Raw genomic sequence first — 27,420 nt, 5'->3', positions numbered from 1 at the left:
GCCTGCACTCTAGAGCCCGCGAGCCACAACTACTGAGCCCGCGTGCCGCAACTACTGAAGCCCGTGCGCCTAGAGCCCGTGCTCCACTACAAGAGAAGCCACCGCAGTGAGAAGCCCGCACACCACCAGGAAGAGTAGCCCCCGCTCGCCACAACTAGAGAAAGCCTATGCGCAGCAACGAAGACCCAAGGCAGCCAAAAATAAATAAATAAATAAATTTTTAAAAAATAAAATAGGGTTTCTCAACCTAAGGACGATTGGCATTTGGGGCCAGATCATTCTTTACTGTGGGAGTTTGTCTTTTGAGTTGTAGAATGTGGAGCGGCATCCTTGGTCTCTAGTCACTAGATACCAATAGCACCCCGCCTCCCACAGCCCCTGCTGTGACAACCAAAAACATGTCCAGACATTGCCACATGCCCCCTGGGGGACAAAAATCACTCCTGGTTGAGAACTACTAAATTATAAATAGCAGGTAAAAATGCAGGATGAGTGGAAAGGCAACTTAACAAGGATTACATGTTATGTAACAATGAAATGCGCTTCAGAGTATTCTTCTGCTTAGCCAAACAAATGCTAGCGTCATGTTCAAATATTTTTGGTCATATGACTTTCTGATAAGAAAGTCATCTCTCATGTATTTCAACAAAGAATGTGGATTTTTAAAAATATTTAAACATACTTTGGATGAATAAATGGCAGTATTTTGGAATTTGTACTCCTTTGTTTGGTTTGTTCATAAAGAAATTAAATTTGGTGCCTCTTTGCAGGCATTTGCTGAATTCTGTGCATTTCCATCTTATATCTCTTCAGTCAGTCATTCAGTCAGCAAACATTTATTGAGTACCCATTATGTGCCTGGTCTTGTACTAATTATCATTTACAGTTAGATGGTGAATTGTGGGACAAAATATAAGAAAATCAGGCATTAAGGACAAGTCAGAAACAATTTGCTGGAAAGCCCTTCACTCATTCTGCAAGAAATGTCAGATGAAACAAAAAGTGTGTGCCCAACCAAGCACCACAGAGAGGGCATTTTTGTAAGCCTCTTTCTAATACAAGCAAACTGCTGCTTTTTTGTTGTTTGCAGAGTCATAGTGACCTTTGTGAGCAGTTTGTGTTCTGGGAGATTTAGGGCTCTTTGTTTGTGGTGACAAGATTCATCTCCTATTTTAAAGATCTCAGAGACTAAGTGGAAACCTTCATGTTGGGAATAATTTGTAAGTGTAATCTACATATATTTCTATTTATGCTATAATAAAATGTCATCAGATGGAGAATTGCTGGAAAACGTGAGATTCTTGCCATCTTGGGATTGGGGTGGATAATAAATAAAGGCCCATTTAGCCTTAGAAGAAGACAGTTTTAAATGTCATTTGGAATTAGTTTTGAAATGAAGAGATCTGAGAATTTCTCATGAACCCAAATGATATTTCCTTTCATTTTAGCAAGTAACAAAAATAGGATTAAAGATGACTTTCTCTCATGTTAATTGAACCCTCTACTACTTTACAAAATGAATAGCAAGTTCATCAACTTGTTAGGGCCTGACAAATTGAAAATAGATTTGTTTTGCATTAGTAATTTTTAAAGAGGGAACTATGCTGGTTTTGAGGTTATAATAATGAAATTGGTGGGTGCAATTCACACACATATACAGTGAATTTTCCCATGATTCTTCCTACTTGAATATCATCTTTCTTGGAACTTCCAGAGCCCTATAATCCTTGCCATGTTGTAGTATAGTCATTTTTTTTCATGTTTGTCTAATTCTGTCTAGTATGTTCTAGACAGTATGCCCAGATCTGATTCCCTGTAGCGTTTCCTAAGGCATTTATATAGTACTAAGCACATAGTAGGCATTCAATAAATGCTCCGTGAATGCTGTTGATCAGAATATAAGCCTTTTTGTGTAAGTAAATGCCAGTGGCATGCCAAGAAATCTGTGCATTTCCATTCTATTTCAGAGCAACTTTCAATACAAGGCATTTTAACCCCATCAGTTGCCTCCATCCCTTCAGCTTCAAAGAGGAATTCATTCAAAAAGTCCTTCATTTAAATCAATTATTTCATCTCAGCCTGTGAAATAGAAAGAGCATTCTGTTTGCTCTCTTTGCAAAGCACTCAACACGAATGATAAAATTATGACAAAAACATGACAGTCACCAATGAGCAACATGGCCCTTTGAAACTACTACTGAACTGCCATGTTTGAGGTGGGGGTCGGGAAACTTCTTGACTGTTGCCCTCCCTCCTGACATTATCCCTCACCAGTGCAGCATAGAATAAAGGGAAAAATCACAAACTTCAGAGCTAGAACTGGATTTAAAACCTGTCTCTGCTTTGTACTATTTCTATAACTCTCTGTAGGCTATTTAATCACTCTGGGCTCTAGCTTCCTCATCTATAAAAGGAGAAATATCTTCGTCTAATTCACAGGTTCATTGGGAGGAGAATGTGACAATGTGTGTGAAATGCCACCTATTTCTTTTCTCTTACCATCTCCTTCCCCTATCAAGGAAGGATCTTCCTCCTAAACCTTGAGATTTTCCCTTTATTTAACAATTAGATGTACTTTTCTCAAGCATCATACCTCTGCTCTACATTTTATTATGCTCACCCTTACTCACAGTGTTGAGAAAAATACCTGGATTTTAAATAGGCTCTAGCAAAAAAGAAGAGATCTCCTTATTGGAGAAGGAGTGTATTATTGAATCTAGCAATCATGAGTATAGGGAAAAATTGTGCTTCAAGGGAAAACTCTGGATTGTCTATAGTACACCCCTCCATGTCATCCGACTCTCATTCTATGGGAGCTATTTTATAACTCTTTAAATTGTATAACTCATAACGATGGGAAATATCTCTTGCTTAGAGACATGCAAATCCTGCCGTGTCCTGTGCCACAGAGGTTCAAGTGACTGCCCTCCCCCACCGTGAAGAGGCTGGTTTTGCCTCTGTTTGCACATTCAGGCCAGTAGTCTTGATCTATAAATGTGTCTGTTTCTTAGATTTTCTTTTGAACTGGTTATGCCATCTGCCTGGTTCCCTCATTGATGAATGAGTTAAATAAAATTTAACACGTATTCATTTTATATCTGCACGAGAGTCATGATTTTATCTTTTTATTTTTTTTGAAAATTATCTTTTAATGTGAATTGTTAGAAGAAATTATTACCCTTTGGAACTGTTAGACTCAGAGCCAGGCTGTGGAAGCTTAAAGACCTAAATCCTGTTCAAGGCCATGACAGTGCTGGGAACCCAGCACTTCCAGTTCCACAGTCAAAAGAGATCTTAGAGCACCATGTCTGCCGGTGAATAGTACCTAAGCTCTCACATCCCTCCTCTGTTCGTCTGTGGCTTCCACAAATGGGAACTTGTTTCCTCATTAGGCATTCTGCACCATTTCTCAGAGGGTAGGAAGGTCACCATTGCACTGGGAGGAAACAGAAGTTTTCTATGTCAGCAAGATTTCTAAAAATAGAAACCAGAGTTCCTGACATGCATTCTTCTCTACTAACAACTAGGACAGCCACTTCCCTACTGCAGAGGGAAACCCTGAAATCATGGTGCTTGTTGCATTTTCGTGTGCTCACATCTGACGGATAAGGCCCCTTGCATTTATGTAGCATAGGCTTCCATCTCTCTTATCTCATGCTACACTAGCCAGCTTTGTAACTCAGTTTAATTAAAAGGACATTTACTGGACTTCTTCTGTATATTAGGTGCTTACTTAGTTTGGGCTACCCTCGAATCAAGGATTCAGGTGAAGGTAGTTTATTAAGGAGGCAAATAATACACCAGTTGGGAAGTGGGGAAAGAGATACAGGGTAGGGAAGGAAGCCAAGAAAAGGTGCTGTAGCAAGTCTATTATCCATCCCCAAAGAGCACATGAAGATTTATCCCATAAGCAACTCTGGAAGACACACTCTTCTGAGCTATTCTGCCCAAGGGGAGAAGGAGCTGGGGTATTTTATGTCAACACCCAGCTGTCATTAGATGGGAGTATTCTCAGGGGGCATTAATTCATCTTCACTTCTGGTCGGCCACAAGAGTGGGCAAAGTGGCTTAGGTCAGAGAAAGCCCTCAAGCAAAGAAATGCAAGTGCTAGTGTTTGGAAGTCAGATGGTGCAGTGATGTGGTAAGGGATTGGGGATAGGGGTTGGGTACCGACAGTGGTGTCTCCGTGGTGCTGGGAATACCAAAATGTACCCGATCCTTGAATTCAATAAACTCACAATTTGCCATGGCAGAAAGACATGAATTAGACTAATTATGATGTAACATGATAATAAGCCTAACATTTTAAGGGAATGTAGCAGAGGAAGCAATGAATCATGCATGGGAAAAGGAGAAAGGGAAAGGAGAGGAGAGATTCTTTGTAGGGATGTTGATGAATTTCTTTACATACAGAGGAGGGGAGAGAGACGGCTCTATTTTATAAAAAGGACATATCACTAGGCAAAGTGTAATCAGCAATTGAAAGTTTTACCTGCATATTGATCTTTGTATTGTATATCTTCCTTGAAATTCGAAGGTCCCCCCAAGTTTGCATTGTTCGAGATTTTTTAAAGTTGTGGAGAAACTTTCCTATCCCTGGATCTTAATAGCGTATATTTCCACCTCCATCTCAGTGTGACAGGATCTCTGATGCTGAGCTGAGTAGAGCTGTCCTTCCAAGAGTCAAGAAGCTAAGTGGCCTCCTCGCATTTAGCACTGCTGAGTTTATACTTAAAGTGGAGAACGCCCTTCTCCTGTGAGACACCATCCCTTCCTGTGGGCTCATGACAATGAGCAGCAGCGTCACCTTGGCACCTCGAGAGGCTTACAATTTGAAGACATGGGAGTTTGAATGCTTTGCTAAAGAAACAGGATGGGGTTTGTACTCATAATCCTTTCATACTAGAGAGAAGATTTGTTGAGGCTTTTAAAAGGCTCTAATTTTGTGTGTAGTACCAAACACAATAGAGCAGCGTTGTAGCCAAGAAAATCCTTTGAGGAGAAATGGCCCCATTCTCAAACTCTCAGGAAATGGAGGGAGCGTGTCCCTCAAGTTAAAAGGCAAGAATCTTTGTAAGAGAGTCTTCTTTCTGGGGATTAGCCTGGGTCAACGCATACCTCTCCACATGTTCCCTACTGGACACTGGTAGCCCGCCTAGACCACTGCAAGGAAGAGTGTGGTGGGTACGTGTGCAGGCTCCAGCCCCAGATAGCCTGGATCTGACCAGCTGCTCTGCCTCTCACAGCTGTGCCAACTGTAAGGATTCTGAATATTAGTTTGTAGATTTAGAAAAAGGGAATTGGTAACAGGAGCGCTTATCAATTTTGTCGGGAATGAATGAGATCATGCATGGAACACACCTAACATGTTACTTGCCACATCACGAGGCACGTGTTCTCTCTGTAAACCCCACCTATACTTCATGCCTCACTCATTTTCTATCTCTTCCTTATACTTTAGCCATCATCAACTCCCCTTACTCAGAAATCCTCGTTTCCGTGACATCATTCCCTATGTAGCTGCATGTTTACATAGACAAGAGTTGGCTTGTGGTGCTCAGACTTGTTTTCCATGTGCTATTTCATTTGCTCCGCAACGTGTCACATTGCTAAAGGACAGGGGTTGTCTGATATTGCTTTCAGCAAGTTCCCAAAGCCCCTATAAGTTAGGCACATCATAAGTGTTTCTCCCAAATACTTTGTGATTCATTTGTACCTTGCTACAAAGTAAACTTGACATTGTTCGTAAGCACTAAGTACTTCCTGTGCTTAAGAAACAACCACGTGCATTATTTCAGAGAGCAGTCTCAATTCTTAAAGAATGCTACCCCAGCAAGCAAGCAGCACTCAAAACCTTTCCTCCTCTGTTCCCTTGGCAGGCTTGGACTCCTCATATATGTTGGAAAGTAATCATAAGGAGAATCAAATTGCAAACTTCAGGTTTCAGACTTAGCGTTTTCTCCCACTGTGCCTAAATGACTGAGATTATTAAATGAAAACATTTCCTGGAGCCCAGATAATAAAGTGCACTAGGAAGCAGACTATAGGACTAGAGAAAATGCCAGATGGAAGGGCATGCTTTTGGTATGTCATAGTCAGCATTTTCCTGGAATATATTTAAATGCATCACACATTTGTACTGAAAGAAGATGTAAAAAAATGACTAGAAAATGCCATTAGTCAGAGACAAAATCACAGAATATGTAACCCATGAAGGTAGCAGTTGCTGTATCCCATCTCCTTTCCTTAGCCACTGACTGCCTCCCCACACACCAGACGCCCCCCGGAACCCCCGCTCCAAAACGATCTACAAGCTGGTTCCAATACATTCCAAGCAGAAAGCTATTGGGTGATTGGAGAGAAATCAGCTTTGCTCATTCATTTAATTATTCATCAAACATTTATGGAGGATTAATAATGTGCTCGAGTCTGAGGATGCAAATTTGAATAATAATAAACAGATTCTGAAGCAAAGTGCTCCAAAGGCTCTTGCAGGCCTCCAGACTCACAGCCCCTAGCATAGCTCTGTAATTAAGAAACAGATACAAGTCTAACTCATGAACTTGGTGTACAACAACACAAATCTTCCAGGCCTTTACTCTTGGTAACAGGCTGGATGCCTGCCAGACTGCCTGGGATTGAAAGCTAGCTCTGCATCCTTGCTACCCATATAACCATGAGCAAACACATCAGCTCTCTTTTCTCAGTTTCTTCATCTGTAAAGTAGGGATAATAATAACATGCATGCACTTCTCTGTAAGGTTATTGGGAGGAGTAAATGAATGAATATGCAAAGTACTTAGAAGAATGCTTGACACATGGTAAGGACTCAAATAATATAAACAAATAATGTTATCGTTATTAACGCTTTCTGAGTTGCTACAATTAAAATGGTGTGAAATATATGGATGGATGCGGTGAGGAATAAAGAGTTGGCCAAGAAGGCAAATGATGGATAACTTGGACCCTGAGCCCCTTTTGTTCCCCTCATCTTCTGTTTGAGTATTGCCTCTAATACCTTCTGGCTTCATCTTCTGGGTCTTACATTTAAAATACATTTTAAAAATTCTCCCTACTCAATAAGCCTACTGAGAAGTGTATTTTAGTAGAAAACTCTGTTTTATAATGTGTTTAAATTTCACAAATGTTTCCTGAATGTCTGGGTGATCTGTCCTGATGGTAAAGAAGGCCATCAAGACAAAGCATCAAGAGCCTAGTGCCCTTTTTCAGCTTCATGCTGACTGTACTCAGGACCAGCCAGCCTAGGCGGTGGTGGTGGCCCGTCTGTGGCAGACGACAGGGCACTGCTTCACCAAGAAAATGGAGGCCATTTCATACAAAACCAAAACCCAAACCAAAAACCTTTCTTCCCTCAAACTTTGTGAACTGATATCTGATCTCCCTTTTTCTCCCTGGCATTAGTCTTTTTTTTTAACATCTTTATTGGAGTATAATTGCTTTACAATGGTGTGTTAGTTTCTGCTTTATAACAAAGTGAATCAGCTGTACATATACATATATCCCCATATCTCCACCCTCTTGCGTCTTCGTCCCTCCCACCCTCCCTATCCCACCCCTCTAGGTGGTCACGAAGCACCGAGCTGATCTCCCCTCCCTATCCCACCCCTCTAGGTGGTCACAAAGCACAGAGCTGATCTCACTGTGTGCTATGCGGCTGCTTCCCACTAGCTATCTATTTTACATTTGGTAGTGGGTATATGTAACTGCTACTCTCTCACTTCATCCCAGCTTACCCTTCCCCCTCCCCGTGTCCTCAAGTCCATTCTCTAGGTCTGCGTCTCTATTCCTGTCCTGCCCCTAGGTTCATCAGAACCTTTTTTTTCTTTTTTAGATTCCATATATATGTGTTAGCATACGGTATTTGTAGTGAGGTGGATGGACCTAGAGTTTGTCATACAGAGTGAAGTAGGTCAGAAAGAGAAAAACAAATACCATATGCTGGCATTAGTCTTTTAAATGAGAAGTCTACACAGTCACTTTCCCGTACTTTCTCCAATCTCATTCAGTCTACAACCAGCTACAATCTGGGCTTCGGTCTCAGTGCTCTAGAGATATCGCCCTCGCTAAGGTCAAAAATGTCCCACTGACGAAACCCAATTGCCCACTTCCTTGCCTCTTTCTATTCAACATCCCTGCTGCACTTGGCAGGTTTGATTTCCTCATCCCCAAAGCTCTCTCTTCCCTTGACATCAATGCCTACATCTTTTCCTGCTTCTCTTCCAGATGTTGTGACCACTCCTTCGTATTCCTTGTCGAGTCCTTCTCTCCCCCAATTCCATCAGTGTTCATGTGCATGGGAGTCTCATCCTTACTCCTCTCTCTCTTCATTCTGCACATTTGCACTGAGTGATCTTAGTTAACACTCTCATGATCTGATGACTCCCATTCCTACATTTCTAGCCCTGATATCTCTTTTTGGCTCCAGATTAACATTTTCAACAGCAGATTAGACATCTCTATGTGGATTTGTGGCGGTCATCTCAAAAACATGCTCAAAGCTAAACTCATTATCTCCCTCAGCATCTTCTTCCTCTAACGTCTCCTCTGAGTAAATGAGAACACCGTCTGCTCAGTTGCTGAACCTGGAACCTTGAGTCAAACATTACTCTTTCTCTTGTACCCTCTATATCTTGTCTGATGCAATTTGACTTGAACTTATCTTGTTAATTTAGCCTCTCCTTTCTAATCCCACAGCCTAAGCCTGAACTGTCATCATTTCTCTCTTGTGGGTGATTGTCATGATTCCCTGATACCCCCATCTTTCTAGCATATCCTTCTAAAGGCATCTTGAGTTATCTTCTTAGAATCCACATCTAATCATGCCCCTTCTCTGCTTAAAAACCTTGATTTGACTTCCTGTTACCTATGGTTAGATCTTAATGCCTTAATAATCAGCTTAACACTCTAGCCCTAACTAACTTTATTCTCTAGCCTCGTTTTCTATGACTTCCGTCCTTTTACTTCCTTCAGTTACACTCATGTTTTGTTATCCCCCCCAAATAATCAGATTCTTTCCAGACATGAGAGTTCCCTACCTGAAGTCCCCCTTTCCATTCCTTGAACGCCTATGCATCTCTCAAGACCCAATTAAAACATCACCTTTTATATGAAGCCTAGAGCTACTTCTTTTTCTCCTCTGCAGATTGAGCTCTCACATGTTAAAGGCTCCAGAGAAATATAAACATTATCATTAGTAGTAGCTACCTTAGTTGGGCCTTCCAGGCTTTATAAAGATTTTTGGTCCATTGTTTCATAATCTGGGAGAATCCTGTAACTTGAGAACCACTTTGCAAGTTTTGATGAAGATGGGAGATAAGGCTCAAAAGGAGCATTCTAGAGGAGAATCAACCACAGGTTTGCTGGTTGGAAGGAGTTAAATGCTATAACCATGAAGTAAATCTGATATTACTTTAGCAGTTGGAAATTACTGGTAATTCAGGTATATCCAAAATTAACATTTGAGTGTAGTGATTTTACTCACTAAACATTTCACGCACTGAAGAGGAGAGTTGCCTCAGGCCAGTGGATTCTATCTGGGTAACCTTAATGCCACCATAACCCCTGTTCAGTATTGGGCATGGAAAATAAAGCTTTTTAGACATGGGATGTTGGTCCTGAAATAGTAGTAAAGTAGAGGGGCTGGGCTAGAAAGGCTGGAGGTTAGAAAGCTGGTACGTTAACAATTTGCCTTTTAATTCTCCTCTACTTGGTGCCTAGCACAGTGACATATGCATCATAAATGCTTGATATGTATCTATATGTGAATGAATCCACTCATCTCATTCAACATTAAACATTTATTAAACTCCTACAAAGACAGGAAGTACACAAAAACCTGCAACTTTGAAGATAAATTAGAATCATCCTGTAATAAAAAGGGGGGACATCTATGTTAAAAATACCTTCAATAAAGTATGGCAGATCGAGAATGAGTGTCATTGACATCATTCTCTAAATGATGGCCTACATTCCTCCCCGTCTTAGGCTTTATGTATCTGGAGAGCTAGTGTTGGTCTAAGTCCTGTCGGGTAACAAGATAACTTTTTCTCCCCCCTAAATAACAAGAATGGTAAACAAAATTACAGCTGTTTTCCATTATGAGAAATGTGTAGGGAGTGAAATGAGATCATACGTGGCAAAAGACTTTGTGCATTTTGAAAGAATCACAAATATTAGATAATAATTTATTATTTTAGCTCAATTGCTCACACCCACCTTTGCATTAGTACAGATTCTGTGATTAATGATTGGTGTTATACATTTTTATATTCATCTGATACGTGTTTATTGGCTTCTACCTACTGTCAGGTGTTGGAGGTACAATGAAGAATGAGATAAGTCCAATCTCTGGCCTCCTTGAACTGGTCTAGGAGGGAAAGGGACAGGGAAGCAGCCAGTCACGAGAGAGCTTGTAGACTGAGCATGTAGGAGAGGATGGACTTAGTAGTGTAAGGGAAGCTTTCTAGAGGAAATGGTATTGATGCTGAAGTCTGTAGGATGAGTAGGAATTAGGCTGGTGAAAAGGAAGGCATGGTGAAGGGAAATGAAAGTGCAAAGCACCAGAATAAAAGGTTTGAGAACAGGAAACAGGGCACTGAGGTTGGAACAGAGTGGGAGGGCATGGCTGGGCATGTGGAATGGTGATGTTGAAGAGGACGATATTGATGCTCCCCCCTCAAGTTCCTTGGATCCCATTTACCATTTTGTGCCTCTCACCTCAGTATGCTTTTTTCTTTTTAATTGACATATAGTTGATGTAACATATTATATAAGTTACAGGTGTACAATATAGGGATCCACAATTTTTAAAGGTTATACTCTGTTTATAGTTATTATAAAATGCTGGCTGTATTCCTCGTGTTGTACAATATATCCTTGTAGCTTATTTCTTTTATATATAGTAGTTTGTACCTCTTAATCCCCTACCCCTATATTGCTCCTCCCCACTTCCCTCCTCCTACTGGCAACCACGGGTTTGTTCTCTAGGTCTGTGAGTCTGCTTCTTTTTTTGTTATATTCCCTAGTTTGTTGTATTTCTTAGATTCCACATATAAGTGATATCAAACAGTATTTGCCTTTCCCTGTCTGACTTATCTCAGTTAGCACAATCCCCTCCAGGTCCATCCATGTTGCTGCAGATGGCAAAATTCCATGCTTTTGCTTTCAGTAGCCAGAACATGTGTTTTTTCACCGAGGACTGTCCCAGAGCTATTGGAGCTCACTTAACCCACCTGAGAAGAGATAGAAGCATGTGGGAATTTACTCTCCCTACCGTGCCCCACATGCATACCCTGAGGGCCGTCTTTACCCAATAACTAACAGAGGGGGTATGAAAAGTCAGCTCTCTTGCCTCCATTCAGACAGCTCTGGGGTGTATCTTACACTCCAGAGTTCCCCGGAGGGGTCAGGTCGAACTCATCCACTGTTGGACTTTGCTTGAGATCACACCCTTACTGGGCTTCCCCGCCACGTCCTTCTCTGATTTCATCACTCTCTTATGTCTCCCTTGCTCACTTATCCTTAATAAATCACTTCCACACAGCATCTGCTTCTCAGAAACCCAACCTCAGACAGATGTAGTCAAAAACCTAACCGTGAAAACCCCAGTAAGCCATGTACAGGTGTATAGACTTTATCTGGAAGTGATGAGAAGTCCCAGGAGAGTTTCAAGAGTCATGAGGGGCCTAGAAATTCAAGGGTACTAGTATTCGAGCTCTTCACTCCCTTGGGTGACAGCTCAGCTTGATTTTCCTGTGCATTCAGATAAAGACATAACCAATCAGGCACCCGGAGCAGCTGCACTATGGAGTTTCTAAAAAAAAGTATAGGAGTTTATTTCTGATCTCAGCTTTCCTGAAGGATCTATTTATTATCCACTCTATATTTCTTTGCTTTCTTTCCACCTGCCACATCCCCCCTCAGAAGTCAGTAACTTTTTTCAGAGGCGTTATTCTGCAATTCATGTGGCATTTTGCACGATGTCACTGATGGACACTTTTTGTTAATACCCTCACCTGCTTTGCTTCATCACTGAAGCAGATAATTTATTCTGACATTTATATGGAAAGTTAGACCCTGAGGGGACACCTGCTTTCTTGGGACTTTACATATGCAGTTATTATGGCACATTATTAGCACCTGCTTCCAGATTCTTATATAATAATTATGCTCTCTCAATGTATGGAGGAGTGAGAAAGGTCCCATGGTGAAGGACTCATAACAGTCATGGACGCTTCACATGTTCATCCACTTCTACTGAGTTCTGCGAAGACTCCTTCGCGCAAGCTATATTGCTGTTAGTTGTACACTGACATCTCTTAAATGAACTCAGCGGGGCAACTGGGTACTATAGCAGACTTTTCACCCAGGGGCTCACAGAAGCCCAGTTTCCAGTAGGAGGAAAATAAAAAATGTGCCTGTGATTATGCTATTTGCAGAGTCTTGTTGACAAGTAGAAATGCGGAATTTTTTCCTTGAGATAAGTGTATTCTCTTGCTGAGGAAATCCTTTTTTTAATGGGCTTTGGGATATTTGCCCCCAAGTCAGAAATTTATACATTTTGCTGAAAGCCCTGCATGTTACAAACTTGGTTGGCATCATGATATGTATGGAACAGGAAGCCGCCTGCTGAGTTTTAAGTGGGAATATTTGCTCAGAAGATTTGAATAAAGGATGAGCTTAAATGAGGCATATGTGCACGATAAACAAATGTGAATATTGGAAATGTAGGTGCTTGGGGGAAATAAAAGGAATACGTATCCCAGACTGTGGGTAATTCCTCCTATTTTTGGAGGACTAGAGAAAACATGTCTGATAATATAGGATTAGTCTGGCAAGGGTCAGGTCACGTATGCCACTGGTCACAGAGAGGTCACTAACTCCAGAAAATATAATAGGAATATTCCAGAGAAAATAAATACTGAATAGCATAGCAACCTTGTTGGTAACAAGCTATGACCTCAAATTTTAGAGAGAACAAGCAGAGTGGCATTTTATCTATAAAAAAATCTTCCTGAAAAAAATTTGGTGCCAGGGTTTCCTATTCATAAGGCATGGCATTGGGCCTGTGTGACATTTCTTTTCAAACAGAGATGATCTCTTCTTAAATTTTTATATTTTGAGAAGACACTATATACTTCATTTTAAAATCAAATCTCAGAAAATGCTGGGGAAACTGTTATCCTCTTATTCATATTCCATGACTTCTATAACTAAGGATTCAGCAAAGCCATCTCCCCATCTGCCACTATGATGCCACTGTCTGCCTCCTAGAAATGCAGAAGCCTCAGTGATACTGGAAGCAAATGATAACAAGGAATCTGAGTCAGGCACCCAGGCTATATGATACAAAGTCTGAAGACAGAGTAAGCAAACCGTGTGCGTGCTAAATCACTTCTTTATAGTTAATCTTCACTCAGTTCCTCTTCAGGGTCCAGTATATGCCAACCCTCAATTACCAGAAAAGCTTAAACATTGGTGTTCCATTATCTGTGGGTTGTACAGTGGAATATCAGCAACGCCAGTGCCATCACATGGATACCTTGAAGCAATATTTCAAATAAAGGACTTGTTTGATACAGAATGTGTAGTGGCTCCATCATCAATGTGTCTTCATCTACTGTGTGAGATACAGTTGACCCTTGAACAATGTGGGTTTGAACTATACAGGTCCACTTACGTGCAAATTTTTTTCAGTAAATACCTGCTAGTACTATACAATCCGCTCCATGTTTGGTTGAATGCACCCATGCAGAACTGTGAATACCAGAGGGCCCGTCGTAAAGTTATACATGGGTTTTCAATTGCTGGGATTCGGTGCCCCAACACCCGCATTGTTCAGGGGTCAACTGTAAATGACGTGGATCAGGAGCCATTAAGGCTAAGGTAGCTTTAGTATCTTCCCACCCCCTACTTTGTTCTCTATAGTTTACTAAGACCCTGGAGTAAGAAACAGGAGGAAAAAAATCGTGCTTGCTTATTTGACAAACTCAGAGAAAGTATGAAGGAAGAACTAGTAATAAACAAGTTTTATATATAGATAACTCTTTTCCCAAGACATTTAGTGATATTTCAAAGACATTTCTCTTTCTGCATCCATCTTCATTGAAAACTATTTTCAATAGTTTTTCCTGGGAATTTATATATCTAACTATATGAAACATCAATTTTGAGCAGACCAACTTAGAATATATTTTAATACTAATAAGTGGGGAGTTCCCTGGTGGCACAGTGGTTAAGAATCCGCCTGCCAATTCAGGGGACATGAGTTCGAGCCCTGGTCTGGGAAGATCCCACATGCCGCAGAGCAACTAAGCCTGTGCACCACAACTACTGAGCCTGTGCTCTAGAGCCTGTGAGCCACAACTACTGAGCCCATGTGCCACAACTACTGAAGCCCGTGCACCTAGAGCCCTTGCTCCACAGCAAGAGAAGCCACTGCAGTGAGAAGCCTGTGCACCGCAACGAAGAGTAGCCCCCGCTCGATGCAACTAGAGAAAGCCCACGTGCTGCAACGAAGACCAAACGCAGCCAAAAATAAATAAATAAAATAAATTTATTAAAAAAATACTAATAAGTGAAGACCTTAACCTTAAATCTACACACATTATTTGAGATAAATATTGCATACTTTCAATTATCAAATGAAGTTTTTTTTAGTATGGATTCAAATTTTTTAAAATTTCAAGGAAGTGATGGGGAAAAAATTCTCAACAAACAGTTGAATGGAAATTGTACGAGATTTATCCATCTTGGAAAACTGCCCGAAAGAGAATGGCAATCCAAAAGGAAATTTTCCATACAGGCATGCAACTTTGTCATATTCTGCTAAAAAATGTCTTTAGTTCAGGGTTAAAGGTCACTTGTTTAAGTGTGTATTTGTCACTCAGCATTCAAGAATCATAAAGACTAAAACAGAAGGTGATTATCAGATCAAAGTATTTTGCTGTACTGACATGTTTTTTCTTTTGTCTTCAATGTTTGTTTTTTCAAAATGCCACTGTTTGCTTATTTATTCATGTAAATGAAGCAGGAGATAAATAGCCTGCAATAATAATCTAACTTGTAGAGTAATTCTCTTGTGGCATCAGAATGCTAATGTTGACCATGTATCAAAATGAAAGCCACATTTACTGAATGCTGGGGCCTTCCCACTCTTAGGAATGTTATCTTTCTAGCAGATCATCGTATTTTATGTGTATGTAGGTTTCCCATCATCATCACCTATTTTCATGGCAAAAAAATTTTTTTAGATTTATGGATTTTACCAAGACCACATTTTCCAAAGTGTATCCCATGAAACACCAGTTCCCCAGAATGTTACTCATTTAAGGAATCTATGATCTAATAAGTAGAGGATAAGCCCCTGGGTAAAAGAAGTTTTAAAAATATCTATTTATTTGTATATTTTTACTGCAGGTTTTCTCAAAACATTTTAATATGCTAATGAATATTGGGAGTCTTTTGGAGGCTGTTTTGCAGAATTTCCATTCTTATTTCACATTTTAAACCTTATGTCTGAGAACATCTCATGGGACTAGCGTTTCGAGAAACATCTTTGGCCAGATGCTGAACTAAAGAAACATGGTAGCTACTTTTCCTAGAAGCAGCCTCGGTACATGAATTTGCTACCTCCGAACCTTTCAGAAACAAGACAAAAATTGTGAATGGCTGATTTCTCCAGTAATCCTCTCATAAGTTTCCAGAGTCTTCCAGAGAATAATGATCATCCTTGAAATATTGGGAGTCAAAATAAGATATCAGCAAGTGCTAAGAATTCTGGATAGAATTAATAATTTCTCAGAGACCAATTCTCTAGGAAGATTGGATGCATCCAAGCTCTTCTGTGGGTGAATCAATGATTTACAAAAGGACATAATCAAAGATGTTAGACTATAAAGACTAGGGACTATCAAAGTTGGACCTAGACATCTTGGTCCAAGTCCTTTATTTTGGAGATGACAAGAATTAATCCCAGAGAGGTTAGGTGGCATGCTCTAGGTCACAGCTGGCAAAAGTGTAGTTAAAACACGGCCTCATGAGTCTCAGTTTAGATTTTTTTTTTCTTGTAGGATCTCCCCCCGCCTTTATTTGGTAGGGCAATGCTGGCCCACAGTATCTTGGGAAAAATACTATAAGGAAGATATTATTCTTCAGCTACAGGAGCAAAAACTTCTCATTCTAGTGCTGTAGTTCTTAAACTATAGGGAGTAATGAAATCGTTAAAGTCAGTATTTTCAGATCCCATCATTCAGTGTTTCTGGAGAGGTAGAGCTGGAGAAATGCGGGGCCCAGATATGTGCCTTTTTAACAGGACTCAGGCTCTAAAGCAGGTATTCCGAAAAGCGTGGTTTCAGAAACACATCTGGTTGGTTGCCGGTTTAGTTTAGCATTAAATCCTAAGTCCTTTGACTTGGTGTACTCTATACAAAGTTCAAGTATGAAAGACACAATTAATTCAAAGGAAAAAGTAGAATATGAGAAATCCATTTTGAGCACTGCAATATATGTATAAATTATCCTGAATTGTATCATCTAACTGGAGTTGTTACAGTGTGGTTTGCCAAATGTGTGTATCCTTCACTTTTCAGAGACTTGGAGGTTCAAAGCTAAATAAACAGACCCCTTGTTTTCTGAATACATTTGAGGCAGAGGGGCGCAAAGAATGCTATTTCTAAGAGAAAGCCTGATATAAGAAATCTCAGCTGCCTTGTTGGGCATGAATTGGTTCTTAGAAATCAACATCTTGAAGTATTTAAATGTAAATAAATCAGAAGAAGATAGATTATATTATCGTCTACGTATACTTGGGTTTTAAAAGTGAAAGAAAAATTAGGTGGTTAAGTGGTTCTGAGGTTTTCCTAAAGTAGCAGAATTGCCACGATCAGTAGCTGTATTTCAGGTGCAGTAATCAAACCAACCAAGGAGTGGGAAACAAGCAACTCTCCCTTAGACCTGCCATTTCCTCAAAATGCACAATACTCTGCCCCTGGGCTTCATGTTCTTCTAACCCTCCCACCCAATCCTTTTTTCTTCTAACACTTCTACTTCAGCTCTGTATAGACAGAAGAGCACGGAGGAAAGACTGTGTCTCAGAAATGCTGCCCCAAGAGACTTGGCATTAAATCTTGTGCTCAAATCTAAGTCCACAACCCATCCCAGCATGGGAAGCCTGGAGGGGATTGACTGTGGGGCAAACACAACAATATTAGCAAACATATAAACATATTAAATCAGATAGAAAGGAAGCTATATTAATTATTTTCATATGTTCCGCAGGAAGATCTCTCCCTCCTCCCTTCCCGCCCTCCCTCCCCGCCTCCACCCCTGTCCATTGGTTGCACATCTTTCAGTTGTCTGCTTAGGAAACAGAACTACCACGTTCCACTATCTTCCTCTCTCTTCTCTGCATTTGGAGGTATCATTTATCTATTGGGATAGTATATCCAGATGATATCCCGTTCTCACTTCCCTGCTTTCCCAAGACTGATAAAGGAAGGCTTACTAAACGGATTATCAGTTTGGGAGCTGTCTGCTCGACCAGGTTGAAGGGTGGCTTTGCTCATAAGTTGACTTTGAGCTGATTATCTTCCATTTCCCCCCAGAGACTCTCCTCTTTTCTGTTCTTCTCTGTGCTCTGGGAAGCTGACCTTCCAGGTTTGCATCATTGAGCTCCCTTGCCCTCAGACTTCGAACTGGATTTGGCCAACGAGAGGTTCCCGCAAGGAAATGGAATGCAGGAGGAGAGTGAGGTCAGAATATTTATTCCCTAGCTTCCTCCCTGCTAGGCCAGCACAGATTGACTCCATTGCTCCATAGATCTCCTTAGGTGGCCTCTCTGTAGAGCCACTTTCTCTAGGTTCTGGCAGCTACTCCCTCCCTTGCCTCTTCAGGTCTACTGCTGGCAGTTCCAGAGTACTACATTCTCCCTTTAGGGATTGGTTTTTTCCAAACCCTCCCACACCCTGTTGGAGTGTGTCATTTCTTTCCTGCAAAGATCCTGGATGGTACAGCATTAAACTTACAAATTATGTTCCAGTTTTTACTGAAGTGAGAACTGACATTTAAAAGCTTAAATTTCTGTTTACCACTGTATACTTAGCAAGGAACATGGTGCCTGGCATATAGATACTGCTCGCTACTTATTTATTAAAGGAATAAACAAATGAATTGTGTGTTTAGATTCAAATATAAAGATGGAAAACCTTTACATGTAATTTTTTTGTGCTCACATATGTACTTCCTTGCTGCAAATTTATTCTATTGCTTTGACAATGCATGGGCAAGTGTAGCTTATTTTTCCTCAAGAAAGTATGAGCCACCTCCTGATAGAAAAAAAAAGAAGAAATAGAAAACAAGACTTATCCAGTCACATTCATGATAATTGCCTATTGAGTTTCCGCATTTTGACTCGATCCAGGATTTTATTTTTCCCTCTTGGATGGACATGTTAATAAAACAGAGCCATCGTTTGGTGTACTCATGTATTATACTTCCTAAAGGAGTGGTGAGTGCATAAGCCAGGGCATGAGTCAGAGAGAGTGTCCAGTTTCCCTCTCATACTTGCCCCATGACCGCATTTGGTTGGCTAGCCAGACTAGACTCCATAATGGAAATCTAGTGACTTTATTCTTACAGGTCCTTCACACTTAAGAATACCAGTTAGAGACCTATTCCTTTTGCTCATGTCCTTCCTTCAATGGGCTTCACATGGCTAAAAGTGTCTGCAATCAGTCACAAGTGTTCAGAGTAGCCCTCTCAAGAAAGAAGTCAATGAGGAATGTGCTGCATCCTACAGTCGAGACAGCCTCTTAGGTGTTAACTCCAAGGAGAACACAGAATGCTTCCAAAGACCTTGTTATGAGGCTTAATCAACTATATTTTCATTTTTAAGACCCTGTTCCAAACGTGTCTGATCCAACACACCAAGAAAAATACCCAACACCACGAAGAACAAGCTAATAACTATTTTTTCTCTAAGTCTGATAGTGCCAACTGGACGCATTATAATGTCCACTCTCTAAGTGCCGAGATACCCTGATGTATATGCCATTATTTTTTTAAATGAAGTCTCGGATTATCAGCAAAATGGACTGAATTGTTCTTCAGCATGGGGAGTAACAGAAAGCACTATAGAACTCAGGATAAAAAGTTTAGGCTCTTTTCATAATGAAAATTAAGGATATGAAATCACCCAGAATCAACCAAGGAACAATACATTCTCAAAAACTAAATTATGGGCTTCCATTTCCAGTGCTCTTAACCTGCCATGTTGTAGAGACTAAATGTTCTCCTTAAAATACTTATTCTAAAATAGAAAATCAATTCACGTTTGTGCAGTGACCCTTGCAACTGCAGTAACTGGACAAGAAAATACATCAGAAATGACAGTCATATATCTTCCATTAAATTTAGAGCCCTTTCTAGGACCAAGCGAAATTGGTTCTATGTCTTTTACTTGGTTCATTTAAAAAATGAGTCTAAGAAAATAATCAGGGATAAGATTTGAATGGATAAAGATAATTCCTTCCCACAAATGGCTCCCTTTTTGTCTCATATTTAGGAATATGAAATAGCCCTTTCAGGTTGGAAATCTTCCCACCAGACTAATAAAGGAGAACCCGCTGAGACATGTGACATCTACATCCTGCTTACTGTGGTAGGACTCTAAAATGCTAGAACTTCTTTGACTCGTTTTTTTCCATTAAAAAAAATTCAAACAACTTTAAGGACCCAATCACCATGAAGGCTAAGCTTTGAGACTTCATAGTCAGTGTCAGTTATCAAAGAGAAATAGAAGACTAGTAATAATAATTCAAATTATTTGTAATAATTTTAATAGTTGGAAACAAATCATTCAGATGTATGATCTCATTTGATGCTCAGAACAGCCCAAATGAGGTGGGCAAAGTCAGAAGAAAACCTGAGTCATGGAGAGGTGGAGACATCTTTGCTCCAAAGTGGCTGAACCAGGACATGAACCTGGGTTTTCTGGATCCAAGTCCAAGGCCCCTCCCACTCTACTACTCTGTCACCATGGAATGGAAGACGTACTCCAATAAATGAACTTATCCTTTGGAATAGACTTTATCAGAGTGTGTTAGAATGCTGTAGATGCCTCCTTCTTGATGTTACCTCAAATCCCTGACAAGCAACTTGCAGGCCCATCGTAGCAGCCTAGTATATACAAATGTGTTGGTTGGTATACATACAGCACACAAAAGCTAAAATAAATTGTGACACAGCCAGTGGATTTTGGATATTCAAAAATCTTCATCAACATCATCCCTGAACAAAACTGTCATATATAAATTTCTCTTTGATACACCCAGCTTTTCCTTTCAATAATCATTTCCTCCCTTTTATCTCCTATTGTCTTATTCTATATAAAATGACTGTACCCTTTCAGGTGCCTGAAGGTTTCCACCACTTTCTGCACTCAAGTCAAACACTTCTGCAAAAAAAAAAAAAAAAAACTTCTGAGACTTGTAAGCATTCTGTTCTTTTTCTCAGAACCCATGGTATTATCTGATGCCTGCATCTGCCAGAGTGATCAAAGAAATGATCACACTAGGGCTACATTATCACCAACTGAGAGAATCATTCTTTCCAAGTGTCTCTGCTGGACATTTGTGTTCAAGTCACCCCTCCAGGGATTGGTAAGCACAACACATGAGCTTGAGCTCCACTTGGCTACAGACAAGAAACTTTCCAAGGGGAGAAACATGAAGACCTCTAGTTTTTTGGAAGTGGATCTGTTTCTTACTTATATCTGAAACACCTTTTGAGCTGATAACTCCTTGGAAAATAAAGGAAACCATACTGCATGCAAATGTAGGTTTTAATATCGCACATCACACTTTAAAATTTAGGTCTCCGGATATGGAAAAAAGATTAGTGTGCATGGCCTGCACAAAGAAGTGGAGGGAATAATTATCTCCTGGCATTATCTATTCCAGATCCTATCCCAAAATGAATGTTCTGGTGAAATGTATTTATTCACATTGGGATGAAACTTAAGATATAACTCTAAGTTAATTTTCTTTTCAAAGAAAATTTCATTAAAATAGATAAAGGCTTTGTTTCAAAGAGAGAGAATCAGAACTAATGCATTTTGCCCAGGTTTGAGCATTTCATTTGGCTTCTTTAAAAGCTTAATGTTTAAAGTGGCATTTTCAAGATACAGTAATACTGACAAAGGAATATCTGATAGGATGATGGAATAACACCATGATAAATCAACTGACAACGAGACAAATCACCCAAGTGGGGAAAGAGGCTTCTCTGTTGACATAGAATCAACATTTACCATGGTTTCAGAAACAGGTAATTGTGAATGGACATAGCTTGTGTTTTTATCTGAACTGAGGATTTTGAAAATTTATGTTTTGACGGGGTCTGACCCAAGTCTCTATGGCTCTCATAGATGGAATGCAATTGGCAACTCTGACTCATGACTTTGTTTATACACTTGTGCTTCAGCACATCAGAAAAGCTATTTTTTCCCTATAGTTTCTAAGAATGACTCTCAATTACAGAGTCTAAGTCTGAATCACTTCTGGTTCCCTTTTCTAGCTTACATCCATCTTCCTTCTTGTATATATGCCCATTATGACATTTTTCAGAGCCCATCAGGGATATGGAATAGACATGAAATATTTTACTGACTTGAAAGGATGCAGGAAAAATTCCTTCCAATAAGAAAAATTGTGCATATACATTTCTTTTCCCTTGCCAATGCACGGCAGCAAGGAAAACAGAGAAATGTGCTAATATTTAATAAGACTTCTAGAAAAGCCATAGCCTTTATCTCAACAGCCCATATTTGGCTCTTGCTTATATTCTTGTGGTCAAATTTTGCCCTTTTGTCTTCTTATTAATCACCATTATCGTTGTTTTCAATACCATTGTCATGATCATCACCATGTTTATTGTTATCATAGTCAGTTTGGTTTTTGGCATTTACAGGGAGCCTATCACTATTCCAGATACAATCACATTTCCTAATCACCTTTCATTTCTACCTACTCTATAAAATTTCTCATTGATACATTGCTAATCAACTGCAGTAAGTACTATAGTCTTCCTAGCCTCTTTGCTGTTACAAGTCCCCTATTATCTCTTTCTTTTATTTCTTTCTCCTCAGCTCAGCTAAAATCATCTTTGCTAGCCACTACGACCACTTGTTCGTCCCTCAAAATTTCCCACCCCTTCCCAATATCTCGTAGTAACCTCTAATGGAATATAATCTGCAAAAAACAAAAACCCTGTATCAGTATGCTGTACACCTGAAACTATGTATAATATTATATATATAAACTATATATATAATATTATATATATACAAATAAGGTACCTCCCTGCCCTCTCAGATGCGGTGCGGGGGTGAGTTGATAAAACATAAATGTGCAAAAGAACTGTATTAGACATATAAAGTTTCATGGGAACACCAAGGAGGAAAAATCATTTTAGTCTAAAATAATGGAGAATGTTTTACATCTAGGAAAAGCCAAGATCCTCACAGTAAAGGGAATTGTGAGAGCTGTTAGGTAATTGATCTGATATAAATGGTCCATGTAAGTAAAAGTTATGAAAGAATATCAGGGTTCATTGAATCGGAGAGTTAAGGGAAGAGGGAGACAAAAGTCAGTAAAGTTCATTAATGTTAGAGTCTTAAATTATATTCACCCATTTCCCTTTTATAAGTCTTTAAAACATCCTGTACTCAGGTCTTTAGGACAGATCTCAAAAACATGGCCATGCTTTGCTATGCTTGATATTCTCCTCATTTATTTATTCTTTAGAATCATGAGAAATGTTATCTCCAAAGGGTGACATCCCCAGAAGAACCAGAAAAAAAAGCTGTGTGTGGAAATTATTGCTCATTCTATGTGGTCACTTAAAGTAGCATTGGCAACATGGGTGTTTGTTTTATTACTCTTTGCACTTTTCTTCCCTCTTAAAAAATTATTTCTAGAAAATAATGAATAATAGCTGCTATTAAACAAGATGCTCATAAACTTGAAACAATTTTCCATCTCTGGTCCTTCTCTATGAAGCTTTCCGTGAATAGCTTAATAGGAAAGCATCTCTACTTTTGTTGGAATCCTGTAGTATTTTATTGTATAAGTATTCATGTAACATCTAGTCTCTCCACTGAAATTTTTGATGGTAGCATCCAAACCTGTTTCAACTCTCAAGTTTTCAAAGCATGCAGTAGTTAGTATCCTGCATGTAGTTCAGACTCAAAAGTTATTGAATGGCTCAGTGAATAAATGTACAAGTGAGCAGGCCCATTGAAAAAGCTGACTCTTGAATACTCACTCATAGGATTTTATTTCAAATATTGACTTCCAATGACCACAAAATTAATATGAAATTGGGCGAACATGAAAATTGTTTTCAGCAAAATCAAGCTTTTGAACTAAGTTCTGTTGTCTCTTTTGGAAATATTCTATAAATCAAAAACATCTGTTTGGTCAAAATTCTGACATGTTTCTTTATGAAATGTGCCCTTAGCTGGGTATATTCAGAGGTGCAGCATTTAAAGAAGAAAGGAATTTTGAATTTAGTTTTCATGCTCATATTTGCCAATAATAAAAATTAATCAAACCTCAAGGAAAGCAATCCAATTAAATAGCTAATAAGCAAAACCAAAGCGATGCATGAATTATGACATAATACCTAGAATATTATAGATTTATCCTTTTATAAAATATAAGCACTTCACAATGCGTTATTTTAAGTTAAATTACAAGATAAAATGCATTTATTTAAAATATGTATCGAAAAATTAAAACATCAAAAACAATTCAATTAATAATTAATTGGTTCTTTCTTATTTCAGTATTTTTCTGATTCAGAGTAAAAATAAATCAAATAGATAAAAGGTAATTTCTAAAAAGTAATTTATATTAATTGCATTTTTGTAATGTTAAACATACAAAAACACCAAACTTTTTGGTTTGTTTCTAATTGAACAAAGAAAGTATCCACCATCTTTGACATACACACTTTACAATTCTGTGATCTTCTTTGTTAACTTCAGATAAATAATTTCAAATAAAGAATTAGAATGTTTAAACAAGAGGAAACCAAAACTTTGTAATATATTCAGTTAGAGCCTTTTCTCACAAGGTTTAAAAATGAGAGAGGCCTGAAAGTGTATAAAATGGCATGTTATATATTGAGATGTAAACTTCATTTTGGGAGTACGTATTTAAAACCCAAACCAAAGATTTTGGTGTAACGATTCATACAAATCAAGTCCATCATTTGTTCTTGTATTCATTTCTAGTCCCACTCCCACTTAAGATAACATAGGAAATGTGGCAATAATCTCTGACGTTAGTTTTCTTTGTGGAACATAACACAAATGAGTAAAGTTTTTGAAACTGGCAAGCGACATGTAAAATTTAAGCTATTAAATCAACTAGTTCAAAAGAATGCCAAAATGAAATGAATACTATGCTTGTTGTTTTCACTTTATAATAAAAAGCCCTGAAAATTTTTTTTCAGAGTATTCAAACATCTAGATTTCCCACAGGCTTAATTAACGTAAGTTTCAGTGAAACCTACCTTTAAAATTTGGCCTGATTCTTGCGTCATATCCTGATGTCCTTCCCATTAATTTGTCCAAGAAATCTGAAGGAGATAGGGTCTGCGAAGGTTGTTTTCCAGACCTGGAGTCATGGTCTTTGCAGAAAGCTGCCCTAAACACATCATTAACTCTTTTAGCAACAATTCCATTCTTATCACCTGAGAACTGATGCTCACAGAATGTTTGACATCATGTTTTGTAAATATATTTGATACGTTAAGAAGAAGAAAAGGAAAATTATAAACTCTTTGGTCAACTTCCTAACTTGTACATGGTCTAGAGTTAACTTTAAGTGATGAAAGGTATAAATCCTGAGTCATATCTCCTAAGTTACCAAACTTTGCCATAAGATGATTAAGATGATGCAACATGCATAGCTTTAGGTTGTAGGTTTTATGGATATATAAAGCTGTTTCTTTCTAGTGTCATCAGAAAAATGAAGATAATTTCTAAAATTTATGATTGTCTTAAATTATTTCCCCATGACTTCCAAAACATTCTTCCAGAATTTCGGCCCTTAATATGTCCTCTACTTTTTATAAAAAATATATAATAAGATGGGCAGAACAAAGTAAATCATGAACTAAGTATCCCATTGCTTATTTTGTCACCTGCTAGATTCTATTCCAGCTTTCAGCTAGTAATAATTTCCAATGTGTTTTCTAAAAGAAAATCTTCACTTGGAAATTTAACTTCATTTTAAAATAGGTCAACAATGAGCATGTCTGTACTTCTATTATTTTATCAGTTGTTATTTATATATTAGCATTTAAATTGTTGACTCTCTAGTAAAGTATTCATGAAAAAGAACTTCTAAAGCATTTTGTCTTTTGCATTATCAAAAACACTGAATGGTAATTGGAAAATTTCTCAGACTTTCATTTTCCTTAAAAGGCTTATAAAAAGAGCATATATGGTTTGTAGCTAAATGAATTCTTTGACAATACATAGTGGTTGACTGAATGTTGATTTCTTCCATAAAGTATATATTTTACAAGCTTTCTTTTCAGCATTTTAACAAATAATATTGTTAACTCTTATCACTAGGAAAATACCACATTCTTGCCGGTTTTTCAAAGAAGTAATATTAAATATAAGTACAAAGATGATATAAACATTTGGTAAGAGTTAAAAATTGATACAATCACCTAGAAATACTCACATTCCCATATGCAGATTCATCTGATTAATCAAGTATTATTTGATTATAATGGTGATGGTGGTGGTGATGAAGATGATGATGATGATGATTCTAATAAAACCCAGCCTACAATTTTTCTTAATCATAGTAGGAGGTGTGAACCTGAAAGGAACATAGTGGGTTTTCCCAGTACTCATAGCATTATTGCTATATGTTCCATTTTTCTTGGTTCTGTGAAAAAATACCATAAAATTTGGTGAAAATTAAATGAAGAGTCCTACACTTTGTTGTATGAACATCTCTTATCTCTATCTTGTCTTAGAACCTCTTAGCCATTAGGATGGCTATTTCACTTACTGGTAATAATCTGGTATTTTGAGGTATCAATTGATTAGACAATTTGTAAATTAAGTAGAAAATGCAAGCATGCAAATAATGATTTCTCACTTTTTAAAATTATTCATAGTCCATTTCTCATGCATGCATGAATACAAAGATGTCATATTAATTCAGTTTTGATAGGCAATACATTTCTAAATATATTGAACAGTAGACTACAGTGGTAAAATGAGATTTTAAATGTTTTTGATATTTCAAGAAATTTCCTGAATTGTAGTTCTCATAGCATGCATCTAGTTGCTGAAATACAATAGAAGTCCCAAGTTAGCTAAGAATCTGGGTTCTTTTGTATTTTACATAAAATGAGCATGCTCCTGGCAAATTAATTCAATCACTTCCACCATATGAAAAGCACTGCATTCAATAATCCCTTTAAATGACTTTCAGAAGAATTTGAAAGCAAAAAAGAAAAAAAAAATCACCATTATTTAGAAATGTAAAGAGCATGCAACTCATCAGAGTATCTTAATATCACATTGGCTGTGAAAATACGTTGAAATGCAGAGTGGGGTTATGCATCATAAAACTTGCCTTTGTGAAAATTTACCACCTTCCCACCATAATTAAGCTTTTTAAAAGAACAAAAGAACTCTAACTCTCCTTTATAAAATTAACATAATGTGGTCCGGGGCATAGAGAAATAGATAAAAATTGCATGACACGTTCTCTTTCAAACAGTTTCATGTGGAAAATATCAGCATGCAAAGTCGTTTCACCTACCTGAAGTGGTTTGTCTCTAAGAAAAATGCAAACAAGGCTGTCAAAATGTTCACTAGCTGCCGGTTCATTCCTGTATCTGTGATGCTTGTGGAAAATATTCCCGAAATGATTCCAGAAAGAAGCTAGGACAAAGTATCTATTTATTGTCCAGACTCAAAATCTGGCAGGAATCTAGTTTCCTTGAAAATCAAAAAGAGATTTGGGTTTGTACAGTTCGCTGAGAAAAAACAAAAAGTGCCAGTACTGGGCATCATGGTCAGGTCAAACGGGGGCTTAGGACCATCAGTTAACCTAGGAAAGACAAAGCCTTAGAACTGATGGCTCCCCCAGCTGCTTTTCCTGAATAATAAAAATGCTGCTACCTTAATCGCATCACCATGCAAAGGGGGCTGGTGACAATGCCATGCTGGAAGTCGGGTTGCTGTAGCTTTTGTTTTATGTCCTTTCTATTTAGCAAATCCCTTTTCTCTAGAAAATGTTCTCTTTTTAAAAGAAGTTGTAAATGAGGGAGAAGAAAGGACTCTGCGTGCTGGAGTGGGTA

General features: G+C 38.5%; 1 protein-coding gene across 2 annotated transcripts in view; it reads right to left on the bottom strand.

Annotated features, from left to right (window-relative positions):
- The window catches only part of GLRA2 (glycine receptor alpha 2), a 204,727-nt gene that overhangs the window by 163,559 nt on the left and 13,748 nt on the right, over nt 1-27,420 (bottom strand). Inside the window, exons 1-2 of one of the 2 annotated variants that reach the window (XM_082447201.1) lie at nt 26,880-27,328; nt 24,598-24,731 (exon numbers count right to left, since the gene is read on the bottom strand). In XM_082447201.1, the coding sequence (XP_082303327.1) occupies nt 24,598-24,731; nt 26,880-26,947 (202 nt within the window). In that variant the 5' untranslated portion in view covers nt 26,948-27,328. Of the gene's footprint in view, nt 1-24,597; nt 24,732-26,879; nt 27,329-27,420 lie in introns of those variants that run through there. The other variant, XM_082447202.1, reaches the window with a different exon arrangement.

The sequence above is a fragment of the Balaenoptera physalus genome, assembly GCF_965194825.1.
Source record: "Balaenoptera physalus genome assembly, chromosome: X".
Taxonomy (NCBI): Eukaryota; Metazoa; Chordata; class Mammalia; order Artiodactyla; family Balaenopteridae; genus Balaenoptera; species Balaenoptera physalus.
The sequence above is the reverse complement of the archived record's forward strand: the minus strand, read 5'-3'. Positions and strand labels throughout refer to the sequence as shown.